Source organism: Lepisma saccharinum, chromosome 9 (genome assembly GCF_977018435.1).
Source record: "Lepisma saccharinum chromosome 9, izLepSacc3.1, whole genome shotgun sequence".
In the NCBI taxonomy this organism is placed as follows: domain Eukaryota; kingdom Metazoa; phylum Arthropoda; class Insecta; order Zygentoma; family Lepismatidae; genus Lepisma; species Lepisma saccharinum.
The window spans coordinates 71968860-71983634 of record NC_139237.1 but is presented as its reverse complement, the minus strand read 5'-3'; the positions used below and the strand labels follow the sequence as shown (position 1 = coordinate 71983634).

The window sequence follows — 14775 nt, the reverse complement described above, 5'->3', positions numbered from 1 at the left end:
TCACCCCCATCCAATTACCTAGGACTTCTAAAAATAGCAACTAATTACCAGTTTACAGAGTAAACAGAGATCTCACACGATCAGATGCACAAACTGAACCTAATAGGTGGCAGTTAGAAGTAGTCATCCACTGTCCCTACCCTCGAAAGTGGGTCCTGCTAATCCATCATTGATTTTAACAGCACTTCTTGCTTTTGACCTTAGAACTTGATTATCATACTTCCTTCCTGTTAAATAATTTTTGATACAATATACCCCATAAAAAGTAGATTGCGTAGTAATTTCTTACTGACACTTGAGTTTCACCCCTCTCTTATGATTTTCCGCAATTTATGTTTTTTATTTACGGACCCCTGAAAAATGAAAAATCGGGGTTTGACTGTATTTGTTGGGCAAGAAATAATAGAAAGTAACTTCCTGAGCACTGCAAATACATAACGTAATTTGATCTTGCTTTCTACTAATACCAAATAAATAAGGTGGTTAAAGAGTGAAAGCTTTGGGATGCTAAACAGTGGAGGGAGAAGGGAAATGTGGTGTGGGTTGGTGACTTATTGTTTACACAAGAGGATATTCTCCTCCTGTTCCACATAGCAACACGTGACTCATTGAATAAGTATGTCATTCACTCTTTACTATCTACAAATAAGAAAGTAATTACTTGAACCTGGATAGTACTGTGCATTGTATACAAGACATAATTGTTTGTCACTTTTCCTCATCAAAAACCAGGGTGGGCATTATAACGCATCCATGTGCACTATACATAGGGTGACCAGACGTCCTCTTTTATCCGGACATGTCCTCCTTTTTCGGTGTATGTCCGGCGTCCGGGCGGATTTCTGAAAAATCTGAAAATGTCCTCCTTTTTGGACCATTGTCAATATACTGCTCATGAAATTGTTCCACGCATAACGATCACCACTTGTTATTTTACGTCCAAAAACCTCACTTGGCGTGTTAAGTATTCGAGCAATGCTCACTGATCATCATCTGCGATCCGAACCACAAACACTTTACACGAATCAGTCATCAGATTCCAACTCCTCGTTGCTTTGCCCGCTGAACGCGTAGATACTGGATGCGTCCCAGATGCAAGCGGAAACGTATATAGCCTATTTCTAATCTGTGCGCATATAGCATGTGTGCATTTAGTCTGTGCATTAACCTTGTTTACGAGTGCAGTTTTTCATTCGCCGCAAGTTTTATCTGTGATACACGTGGGTCATACGAGCGATACAGAAAAATGTGGTGAGAATTTTCTTTTCATGAAATGCCGAAGCGAAAGTGTAAATTCACTAACGATCTCGGAAGAAAATATCCTGCTTTTAAGGAAGGAAGAAACAAATATGAAGCTGAATGTAAGATATGCACTGCTGGAACTTACGTCTCAGTAGCAAACAAAGGTAGGTACATGTAATAATTCAAGTAGATAAATACGTAGTAAGAACACATGTTTGCATATGGAAAGTAATAGTCATGTTTCCAACATTGCAACCATTCATTACATTAAAATGTATTATCAAATAAAGCAAATTAAACACGACGTACTGAAAACGAAACCAAAATTTAAAATTATCGTTACAAGGGCTAGATTTAGTAGTGTTTACAATTTTAGATTGTTTGAGATTTAGTAGTGTTTATAATTGTAGATTGTTGGGTTTGGAGTGTTAGGTGTGATAAATCATTTGCAAGGTTTTTTTTTGGGTTTTTTTCTATAGTGTGTGCATACAGCCAAATTTTAAGAATAAATGGTGGAAGTACTTTAGGATGAAATAGCCTATATCTGTTGTTTGTTGTTTTCATACACTGAGACACATTTCATATTGCAAAAAGCATCGAAATCGATCGAATGCCACTTTTAATGCTAAAAAAATAGTGATGGAACGAAATTGCAATTATTATTAATCATAACACTATTCATTACATAGTACTTCATTGAGTAGCTATCATAAATAGGGTCAGGGAATTGACAAATCATCTTTTTTCTGGGCGTTGAAGAGAATACTAAACATGAAACTAGTCTGTTTCACTTCAGTCAGAACCAGAAAATATTGTTTTTATTTTGCATTTTCTGCCCTTTTGGTTTTTAGTCCATTTTTGCAGTATTATTCCTGTTTTTGTTGCATTTTTAGTATCATTTTTTTCTCCCAGTTGTTTCAAGAATTTTAAATGCATTTGCTAGCATACCTTACATAAATTACCGGTAACAGTTAGATATAGCGAAAATACATTTCTTGAAATTTACAGGAGAAAAGACGGGAAAGTACTTATGGAATTGAGTTTCTGTGCACTTTTGGAAGCTGGGAATAGTGTTTTTTCCATTCCTGCAATTTATTCGGCCGGTAAATAATGTAATTTTCGACATTCATGTATCTCCGTTGCACGATAGCTTGTGCCACCATTACCGTGGAATACGTGAATCAAATGTTCCGTGCCTTCGATTATGTAACCCCCTGTCAGTGTAGCAACCACGCGGTAGTTTTACAAGATGACGTGTGAGCGTTTTTTTTTTTCAATTTAATTTTCTGTTTGCCTAACCTAACTGAACCTAACCTAACCTTCCATGAATGGTTTGTGGATCAATTTTAGCCTAAAAACCATCATTTTTCAGTTAATAAGTGTTAGTGTAGCAACCACACAGTAGTTTTACAAGATAACGTGCGAGGTTTTTTTTGTTTTTTTTTTTAAATTCAATTTTCTATGTTTGCCTAACCTAACCTTCCGTGAATGGTTTGTGGATCAATTTTCGCTTAAAAAACCTTTGTGAATAGTTTGTGCGGCAATTATCGGTTCATAAGTTTGGTAACACTGCATATCAGCTGACGATAGACAGCGTGAATCAAGATTTGAAAAAAAAAAAGTAATCCCAAGTTGAAAAATGTTTCACTATGCATATGAGGTAAGTACAAATTAAATTAATTTGAAAATAAACGAGTTCAATGTGTTTTCGCTATATCTAACTAGAACCAAATTACCACACATGGTCATCTTATTAGCAAGTATGCCATTAATCATAAATATGGTCAATTCAAGAGGGCACTATTATTTTTAGGCCATGATGTGAAGCGATTTTACAATACCGGGAGTTTCTCCAATTTGTTTCAAATTCGACACACTCACTACTTTTGCTCTCCTAATCACGAATCTGCAGTTAAAATTTGGCGGTCACGCGTACAAATTGCAAAATAACCGAAATTAAGTGGTCTGTGATCAGCACAATTGCTCACGAAGCAAAACTGTATTTTCAGGTTCTGACTGACTACTGTCATGCAAGGCCCATTCTGAATGGAGGTGAATGACTTGTGGAGTATTTAAAATAACCTTGAAGTAAAATTATAGAAAATTACATTAGCACTTAACTGCTTTTTTTCCCTTTGCTTTCATAGTTTAAACCATGAAACTGATTTTATCAAATTATTCAACTACTCTTGTAATTTGTGAAAAATCAAGCTTTCATTGTTAAGGGGTGGTCATTTTTTTTACATTTTTTAGGTCATCAACTTCCGAGCCCTAATATTAAAATATTTTGTTACAGGTAGTCAAGATTTGGAACATCATATTGCATCCCATAAACACAAGAAAAGCCTTCAGTGTTCCAGTTCATCAACTCCACTGGAAAATATATTTCTTCAACAAGAGTCTACTTCAGCGCTAGCTCATCGTGTACTTGCAGCCGAGGGAGGTCTAGCATTTCATACAGTTAGGCACCATTTTAGCTACAGATCTATGGATTGTACACCAAAATTAAATCAAGTTATATACAGTGATTCAGATATTGCAAAGAAAGTATCGACAGGAAGAACAAAAACTCAGTGTATTATAAATAATGTTATTGCTCCACATTCCTTAGATGTAACTATTCAGTGTTTGAAGGGAATTTCTGGTTTTGGAGTATCAACTGATGGAAGTAACCATGGGTGTATGAAAATGTTTCCTATTCTAATACAGTACTACAATTACAAAGTGGGTGGCATCAAAACAAAAGTAATTGAACTAAAGACAACTCCAAATGAGAAAGCTGAAACCATAACAAGTTATGTTAAGGAAACATTAGAAAATCTAGGTTTGTCAGATAAGTGTGTAGCTTTTGCAGGGGACAATACAAATACTAATTTTGGAGGAGTCAATCGAAGAGAAGGGAAGAATATTTACAGCAACCTAAAGAAATCACTAAATGAGAATCTATTAGGTGTGGGTTGTCCAGCTCATATTTTACACAATGCTGTACAGCATGGAGCTGATAATTTATCAATAGACATAGAGTGTATAATCTTGAAAATGTACAATTATTTTTCAATTTATACTGTTAGAACAGAGGAGCTAAAGTCTTTCTGCGAGTTTGTTGATATTAATTACAAGCAATTGCTGTCCCATTCCAAAACAAGATGGTTGTCACTTTTCCCTGCCATTGAAAGAGTGCTGGAAATGTTCACTGCATTAAAATCGTATTTCTTGTCACAACCTAAGCCACCTAAAATTTTAATTCAGTTCTTTGAAAACAGGTTAAGTAAAGCTTATTTGTTGCATTTACATTCAATTATGGGCATATTCCATTCTAAAATCCAAGAATTGGAAAAAGAGCAAAATTCTGTGCTTGAGATTATAGACATTCTTAGTTATGTTTGTCAGGTGTTGATGAATAGATTAGAAGGTAGCTTTCTTTGTTTAAAGGTAAGAGAAATTATTGAAAGTGCTGAAAAAGATGGGTTTGTTAAAGAGGTAGAACAATTCATGAAGGATGCTATGTTGCTGTATGAGTCTTGTGTTGAATACATACAAAAGTGGTCACAAAGTTTTGATGAGTTTAAGTGTTTTAAGTGGATGAATTTAACAAATCTGAAGTACAGTGATGTTGAAGAATGTATGAAATACTTAGGGTCCAAAGCAATTCACATTAACGATGTTAAATGTTTTGACCAATTTTGTAACTTGAAGCAGTTTGTTAGTGGTAATCCTGAATTACAAAATATGAGCTGTAATGAGAAATGGACCACATATTTCCAATCAAGCAAGTCTTCTGACTGCCATTCTGAACTTCTAAAGATAGCAGAATATTTCTTTTCGATACCTGGACATAATGCAAATGTGGAGAGAATTTTCTCACTAATATCAACACAATGGACAGATGAAAGGAACAGGTTGAGTGTAGATTCTGTAAAGGGGCTTATCATGATTCAATACAATTTCAAAGAATATTCTTGTATTGACTTCTACGATTATCTTTTAAAAACTCCAAAGTTGTTGGAAAAAATCAGATCATCTGATAAGTATGTGTAAGCAAACTGTAGGTAAGATTTTTATAGTGATTAAATTAAGATTAATGACAAATATCTTTGCATTTTTTGTGGTGTCCTCTTTTTTTGTGATTTGTCCTCCTTTTTCAACATGTCTGTCCTCTTTTTTTAATGTATGCATCTGGTCACCCTAACTATACATGCATAAATATAAATACGGTATTAGCTTCAAATATCTAGGAGCAACACTACAGCCAGATGGTAAAATAAATAATGAAATTAAGAGCAGAGTCCAAGCAGCAGGACATTTATTTAGTGTCTTGAAGAGAAACTTTCTCAATAAAACCAACAAAATTAGCAGTGTACAAAACTATGTACATACACATGATTCTGAATAGCTACAAGTCATGGACAATGACATCAAAACACCAAAGGAAACTACAGACAATGGAAATTACATTCTTGGACACAATAGAAGGAAGAACAAGAAGGGATCGAGTGAGAAATCAAACAATAAGAAATTGTTTGAGAGTTTCTCCCTTACTAGAGAAAGTAGACTAGAACCAAATAAGATGGTTTGGCCATGCTATGCAAATGGCTGGAATGCATGTAGCTGCAGCAGTATGTGATGTGAAAATGCATGGCACAAGACCAAGAGAAAGACCTAGAAAAGTGTTGGAAGATGATGTAAAGAGAGCTGTGGAAGTGAGGAGCAGAGACTGGAAAGAAGCTCAAGATCTAGTGCAGGATAGGGACAGATGGCGATATTTCTGGAAAACCTTTACACTACAAGGTAGTAGAGGACAGATTAAGTAAGCAAATATGTAAGTACAGTAAATGAATGTCATACATACAGGGGTTGGACAAAATAATATGAACACCCGATTAGATGAGTCCCATTCTCGGAGTTGTGTGCTGACAGCACTGGCTGTTTTCTCCATTTCCTATAATCCCTCTGCTAGAGGTATGAGCCACCAGTAAGCCTGTGAACAGCTTCATGTTGTGTTGTGCTACCATTATGTCTGACTTTACAGACTTCCAACGAGGGCAAATTGTGGGTGCCCAATTAGTTGGTGCATCCATAGCAATGGTCGCAAAGTTAGTAGGGGTATTACAAGCTACTGTATCTACCGTCATCCCAGCATACAAAGTGCAGGGGAAAACTACGTCTGCGAAACAGAATAGTGGCAGAAAGACGAAACAGAATAGTGGCAGAAAGACGAAACTGACAGAGACACAGGAGAGCACTAAGGAGGATTCTTAGCTCTCAGAGGAAGACCACCGCAAACAAAGTGACTGCTGAGATGAATATGCATGCCAAGAATGCAGTGTCAAAGAAAGTGTGCCGAGAACTGCATAAACAGAATATCCATGGCAGAGCTGCTATTGCCAAAACTCTTGTAACGCAGGACAATGCCAAACTGAGACATCAGTGGTGTCAGGAGCACAAAACCTGGACTGCCGACCAATGGAAACATGTCATGTGGTCCGACGAATCGACCTTCACACTATTCTGCAGCAGTGGACATGTTTACATATGGCGAATACCGGCCGAAGCATACAATCCACACTGTCTGGTGCCAAGAGTGAAGCATGGTGGCGGTAGTGTAATGGTATGGGCAGTCATTTCATGGCATTCACTGAGTCCTATTGTCACACTGAAAGGAAGGGTAACTGCCAATGTGTATCAAGGTATTTTAGGTGACCATGTCCATCCAATGTTTCCAGCAGGGGATACCATCTTCCAGGATGATTCATACCATTGGCACTGTCCAAGATTGGTTTGATGAGCACGATGACGCACTTACACATCCTCCCTGGCCTGCACAATCACCTGATTTGTATATTTTCGAGCCATTGTGGTCAGTATTGGAAACCAGAGTAGATGCCCATTTCCCTCCGCCAGCCAATCTCAAGGAATTGGAGCAGTTTCTTGTTGAGGAATGGTATAGCATTCCACTGACTACATCCAGGATTTGTGTCCATCCATTCCCAGGAGGATTGAGGCTGTTCTCAAAGCCAAAGGTGGTCCCACACCATATTAGGTGGGTGATCATATTATTTTGTCCAGCCCCTGTACTTTAATTACTAGGACTACGGACTAGTCTAGTAGGGGTGCAATCATGAACATTCATTCCAAAACTGGTTAACATAAAAATATTTCATACAAAAAACTGCTTGAAATTACGAGTAGCATTCAAAATTCAAGCTTATATTCCAATTTACCTTTCTATTTGTCCTCTCTACTATGGTGTATTGCAATCTATAAAATGTACAAAAATGTAAAAAAAGTTTTGTATCTACAACTGGTTCAACTTGAAAGTGCTTATTTTCCAACATTTCAGATATGTTTCTGGAGGGAGCAATGTCAACAGAGATTTATGCACGAAATACATGGAAGCTGCTATGAAGTTGCATGCACACAAGCATGCATGCACAAACACACGCACACACAAACATAGCATGAACACAAGCATGCACGCACAAACACACACGCATACATACATACGTTTTCCCCCCAGTTGGCCGTGATCCTTGAATCAACGTCTCTTCGCACATGCTGACAATAATTTAGAACTGACCAAAAGAGGTCCTCCACTTTAGGAGAATATGAAACAATAACTAATATTGTAAAGCTCTTATTGAAGATTACAATTAATGTGAAAAACATTTCCATAAAAAAAATTGCAAATAAAATTTTATAGATCATACAATTTTTGAATAATCAACACAAACCCCGCACATCATTCTATTACATGCAGATACTGGTACCACACATACACTGGTAATGCTGGGAAGGAGAAAATTAAGCAGAAGGCCTTGAGCAAAGTTTGCCAGCTTCCACAAGTGCACATGGGCTGTCCAAGCCTGTTCTGAAAAGATTTCACTGCAATTATTACCTGTCCTTCATAAATGTTGGGGTACTGAAGTGCAAAACGTTTTTACATTTTTAAATATCCTCTCTTCATGTATTTTATGTAACATAGAAAACAATTTATGTGTGTGCATAAAAAATAACTTTTTCTTTCATTTACTCAAAAAATGCTTTACTCAAAACATTCAGAAACATTCAGATACATAATTCAATGTCGATGGTATTCTGAAGCTGGATCAATGATTTAAGACCAAAGAAATCCTATCTTTATTTCTAAAAAAAAGAGGCATGACAAAACTTCTACATTTTATTTAATCATTAGAGCCCGGAAGTTTGGCAAAATGCCTCTTTTTATCTACTGCATATATTGAAATTTTTTTTCCGGATATACGTTTCTTATGTTGTTTCGAATGTTTTGGAAGCCTTTTCATTTTGCCTATTTGGGACCCCACTGCCTATTTTTAATTATAATGCCTTTTTTTGCCTTTTTCAATGAAATTTGACCATTTTTTTTAAAAAAAATGTGTATATAAATTATTTTTCTCCCAAAAAACGTTGTTGGCATTTATTTTTCTTCCATTTATTATGTGAATAATTTTCGCCTTATTTAAGTAATATTGAACTGACGCATGTTTCAACATTGCTGAGTTAGGATATTGCCTTTCGGTTAACATTTCTTGTGCATGATTGACTGCTGAAGTGGACAGGTTGATTTCGAACACAAGGAAGATATTTCTGAAATCTCCCTCTCAAACCCGAAAATTTCAGGAAGTTGCGATTGAGCTTAGTTTACCTCAGCAACCAATCTTGACAAGATGGGGAACCTGGATATCAGCAGCTGGATATTATGCTAACAACCTTAAAAAAATCAGTGAGGTGATCGATGCTCTTCCAGAAAATGAAGCGGCTTCAATTCGTGAAGTGAAAAAACTCCTGTGCTATTCAAATTTATTTTTGCACATTATGGTGCATTGCCAGAGACAATTACAATTATTGCATCCATGAAAATCTTCGAGGAATCTATGCAGCAGATGATGGAAGTGCCAGGAGAAAAGGGGTCAGCTGTTGCGGAAAAGTGCAAACGGGTAGTGGGTGCAAATGAGGACTTGAAACAATTGAAAACAATTTGTGATATTCTTAAAGGTGAAAATGTTGTTACCGAAATGAGTCCAGCTACATTAGCTTGTTTTATGTATGCTCCAATAACTTCTGTCGAAGTAGAAAGATCTTTTTCTATTATGAAAAACATTCTCTCTGACAGACGACTATCAATGAATGTTGAGAACTTAAAAAGCACCTTGTAGTTATGTGCAATCAAGATGGAGAAAATTGAAATGCTTTTCCCAATTTAGATTTTAACATTTTGCCAGAAATTATAGATAAAAGTAAGCGACTTCTAAATGTGCCTTTTTTCGGTTTATTTTGCCTTTTTTTTTCATTTTTAGTGCATATTTTCCACATTATAAATGCCTTTTTGCCTGCCTATTTTAACGAAAAGAAATGCCTGAACTTCCGGGCTCTATTAATCATGTATCTTATATAAAGTGATCTAAGTAGGGCTATCCTAACTTCCATTTTTATGCTCATGAAGACATTCATGCAGAATCCCCAGTGTCAATAATTCATGCATAATTTCCAGAATTCATCCTGACAAATGACAGAAGTGCACGGGAAAATTTGTTTTAGGGATATCTGAACTACTACCTATGCCTGACAAATGTAAAAAATGTTTGAATGAGAAATTTAATACCTATTGTATACCAAAGTTGGTGAAAAAAGTAAATTTCCTAATTACAAAATTTAATATATACGGAGGTTGCTCGCTTTATATCCGACCATTTTCGATTTGGTGCTGCCACCTGGCGTATCATGCTGGAACTATGGGTCTGCTGGCGGTAGTAGTGTTGTGTCTGACCTTGTAGGTGCGTGAGTGTTGGTAGTGAATGTTATCAAATGGCACCGAAAATCAACCGGTATTGGGAGGGTTATGTAATGGCCCTTTTCCATGCTAAGTTTTCATACGTACGCATTGTGAAACAGTGTCTGGAGAATGGGTTAACTCTCGGGGTGACTACTGTGAAAGCTATTGTGGCCCGTTACACACAACAGGCTCTCCTTGCAAAACATTCACCCACGAAAACCATCAGGAGAAGGGATGCAAGCCGTGTACACCAGCTTCTACCGCGTCACATTGCTGAACGTAAGACGAACTGCAGGGAACTGTATGAAAAGTACCTGGCGGGTTCCAAATGGAAGAAAGTTGTCACAATGGATGAATCATATGTCTATCTCACTGCTGGTGGTCACATTCGGGCGATCACATAAAATGACATTGACGGCAAGGGGCGCAGCAACTTTGTTCGTCTGTGCAGGGAAAGTTTTCCTCGTGGCTTTATGGTTGTGACGGGATTCGGATATGAGGGTACGTGAAGGTGAATGCCAGATACTTTCAAGACTCCATTCTGACACCTATCTATCGGAGAGACATCCCACAATTGTATGGAATAGACACGAACCAGGTGATGATCCATATGGAGAAGGCTTCGAGTCATACCGCCAGAACATCACTACGTTTTTATCAGGAAATGGCAGAGGGATTAGGAATTCGTGTCATTACGTTTGAAGACATTCCTGTGAAAAGCCCATGCCAGTCCAATGGATTTTTGCGCATTTGGACTGTTGAAACGACGTCTTCAACATCGCCACCCGTGCACCCTGGATGGTCTATGGAAAGCTTGCAGGGAGGAGTGGGACAGAATTCCCATGCCTGTCCTGCGCCGGAGCTTGCTGCAATGGAAACTGCGATGCCGGGCGTTAGTCCACAATGCTGGGGGTCCAATAGAACTATGATCGGTGGTAGCGGCGCGGTATCTCTTAAGGTGAGTACCCGTCAAAAATGGTCGGATATAAAGCGAACAACCTCTGTGCTTGAAATAGAAAAGCATTACCTTCATTTTCAGTGCATTCTCCGCAAAGTATACATCTTGTTCTTTTAACCAATTTACAACATCAGAGAGAGTTCCCTGCCGCAGATCGAATAGGCACAAAACCAAGAACTGCCAATACATCAACTGGACATGTTGTGAAGTTCTTCTCTTCGTCTTCATATTTATGACTTGAAACAAGATTTTGAGATGGAGCCATGTAACACCTGAGGGGGGAAAATGAACACATTGAAAATACAGAAATATATATATATGAGAGTGAGTGAGAGAGAGAGAGAGAGAGAGAGAGAGTGAGAGTGAGAGTGAGAGTGAGAGTGAGTGAGTGAGTGAGTGAGTGAGTGAGTGAGTGAGTGAGTGAGTGAGTGAGAGAGTGAGTGAGAGAGAGAGAGAGAGAGAGAGAGAGAGAGAGAGAGAGAGAGAGAGAGAGAGAGAGAGAGAGACGAGGGGCAGGCAGCTATAGACCAAGTGATTGATTGATTGAGTTGGTGTTTTAAGTTCACTTTATGCACAGCAAGGCTAATTGGGACTGGACCTACAGTTCGAAGTGGGATCCGAACCACTATGTGCCTCCACCGGGTATTGAACCCACGACCCCTTGATTACAAGGTGACGATGCTACCAGTGCGCCATCGGGGAGGCCCATACACCAAGTGATCTTCCTAGATGTGGATGTCCACATTGTAGGAGATCACCTGGTGGACACATGCATACCAACCACTTCCAATATCTCCTCTTCCCACCAAAACTAAAACTACACCTGCAAATCCCTAATCAACCATGGTTAACTCCCCCAACCCTCATCAACAAACAAAACACCAGAGCCATTTCCCATATCCCGACCAAATAATCCGAAACCACACACCATACATTGACCATCATCTCAAACGTCAGGAAAAAAGGAAACTGTAGTTTAGGTGAAGGCAGAATTTGGAAAATTTTTCTACAACCTTTACTACCCCCATATTCACTAGTTTGTTTAAAACCATCACTGCAAAAATTTCTCTTCTAAAAACCCTATATACAATTGAAACGTTAAAAAGACGCCTGCATGTTACACTTCCCTGTGCCGACTGTTAACAACAATAGTTTAAGAAAATATGGAAGCGATACTCAAAAAAAGAATGAAGCCAGGAAGAAAATGATTCAAAAGTAAACGAAGAGTAACCATGACAGAAGTTTCAATTTACAGACTCAGCCACGTGGCAGAGCTAGTGTGCATGGTAGCATGCAGCTGCTTCATACCATACAACACATTGGAAAATGTCCTATTTGCAATGGCATTAACCATATAAAACATTTGGTAGCAAGACCGCCATAAACTAACAATTTCAACAAAAAGATTGCGGAAAATTTTCTATTAAAAAATGAAAAATGTCACACCAGTAGCACTTACTTTTATTTTCTTCTTCAAAGTTGTCTGGAAGTTCAAAGAGAGACTGAAGGCCTTTAAGAAATCGAAAACCTCGATAGTGTTCTCCGTAAATAACAGCTGCTTTTCCACCTACAGTTTGGATAGAGATAAAAGTCATTTAAAGAATGAAACACACACACAATTACATATACAGTTATGATGAGACACCACCCGTGTCTTATTTTAGAAGCGAAACATGTAAAGCAAACATGTTGTAAACACTCACAGGGCAATTTCTCTTACAACTTTAAAAAGGCTGATTTTCAGAAACTGTACCATAAATTATCTGCTGTTAACTGGGAGATCTTAAAGCTTTCCAATGATGTTAATAGAATGGTAGACATGTTTTATGATATAATGCATGAATCTCTCAATGAATGCGTCCCTTTAAGACACGTTAAAGCGCCAAAATATCCTAGCTGGTTTACGACTAGTATAATTAAGAAAATTAAATCAAAGGCGTACCACCACAAAAAGTGGAAACAAAGTGTAGGCGACCCAACTTACCATACTAATAAATTTAGAGGAATTATATCACTAGTAAAAAAAGAAATATCAGCTGCATATGAAAACTATGTATTAAATGTTGAAAATAATATTCAGGATGACCCTTCTCTCTTTTGGACGTATATAAATAGTAAAAAACGCGACAAACCAAAACACCCTGTTTCTGAGAATGGTGAGCCCCTACCAAACGTAAACGCGGTTGCAGAAGAATTTGCGAAACACTTTCAGTCTGTGTACACAGGCAACGGGTCCACGTATAATATTGAAATTATGACAGAGCATTTACAAAGTAGAGTGCTAGACATACTGAATATTCAAGAAATCAGTATAAATGAAATCGAAATTGCTATCAAAAAGTTAAAACCAAAGAAGTACGCTGGACCTGACAAAATCCCACCATACATTTTCAAAGGTTGTGCTGATGTTTTAAAGGTTCCTCTGTCTATGATCTTCAACTCTGTCCTATCATCTATGCCGTTTCCTGATAGATGGAAAGTGACTGCTATATGTCCAATTCAAAAGTCTGGTGAAAACAATATGATACAAAACTACCGTCCTATTTCTATTTTATCCACTCCTGCGAAAATACTAGAACAAATACTATACATGCATATTTTTAACCATGTGAAAAATTCCACATCCGAATTTCAACATGGATTCACACCTAACAGCTTGATTGAAACAAATCTTGGGAGAGAAATTGCATTATACAAGTACAGTATTAGACGAAGGGGGCAAGTAGATGTGATATATACTGATTTCTCAAAAGCTTTCGACACAGTAGACCATGACGTACTACTGAGTAAACTAGGTAGCTTTAATTTGTCACACTCCCTAAGAAAACTCATGGCGTCGTACCTAATGAACAGGCGACAGTATGTCACCTACAAAGGCTCCTCATCCGATGAATTTTTGGTGAGCTCGGGCATCCCTCAGGGATCCAATATAGGGCCTCTTCTATTTTTGTTGTTCATTAATGATTTACCCGAACATCTGATTGATTCTCGGAAACTCTTGTTTGCTGACGATTTAAAGTTCTACAAAAGAATAACAAGTGCAGACGACTGTGCCTCCTTACAACGCGACATAAATAGGTTGAGCGCGTGGTGTTCATATAACAAACTTTCCCTAAATGTTAAAAAATGCTTCTCTGTTACATACACCAAGCAAAACCAGTATAAAATAAATAATGTTAACCTTAAGAAAGCAGAAAAGGCAAGAGATCTAGGAATACTTTTTGATTCTAAATTAAAGTTCGCCTATCATCTGGACAAAGTAATAAGCGAAGCATACAAGCTTGTTGGATTTATTATTCGCATGGGCAGGGGCTTCAGAAGTACACAAACACTAAAAATATTGTATTATTCTCTAGTGTGTACAAAACTTGAATTTGGCTCTGTCATATGGAACACAGAAGTTCAAAAACATACCGCAAATTTAGAATGTGTACAGTCAAAATTATTGCGATACATGAAATTCAAACTGGAAGGCGAATACCCCAGGTTCGAATCATATACTAACTTAATAGAGCAATACCATATGGACAGACTTGACCACAGGAGGACAGCCCGAGACCTTATGCTACTTTGGAAAATTTGTAACGGCAAACTTCGATCTTCTCTGTGGCTTTCACAATTCAAAATAAGCATTCCGAACATAAAAACGCGACCCAAGGATGGAACCTTCTAAGTGAGCAAAGCGCAAACAAATATCATGAAAAGGTCACCTATTTGGAAAATGAGTGCGTCTACAATGCTATGGAGAAAGAGAATAAAAGCGTGGATTTGTTCACAATGTCAT

At 37.7% G+C, this 14775-nt stretch overlaps 1 protein-coding gene across 1 annotated transcript in view; it reads right to left on the bottom strand.

The window, feature by feature from the left end:
* Positions 1-7981: 7981 nt before the first annotated feature.
* The window catches only part of LOC145992467 (uncharacterized), a 47178-nt gene continuing 40384 nt past the window's right edge, over positions 7982-14775 (bottom strand). Inside the window, exons 3-5 of the mRNA XM_083128849.1 lie at positions 12451-12558; positions 11061-11263; positions 7982-8110 (exon numbers count right to left, since the gene is read on the bottom strand). Of these exons, the coding sequence (XP_082984975.1) occupies positions 7982-8110; positions 11061-11263; positions 12451-12558 (440 nt within the window). The remainder of the gene's footprint in view (positions 8111-11060; positions 11264-12450; positions 12559-14775) is intronic.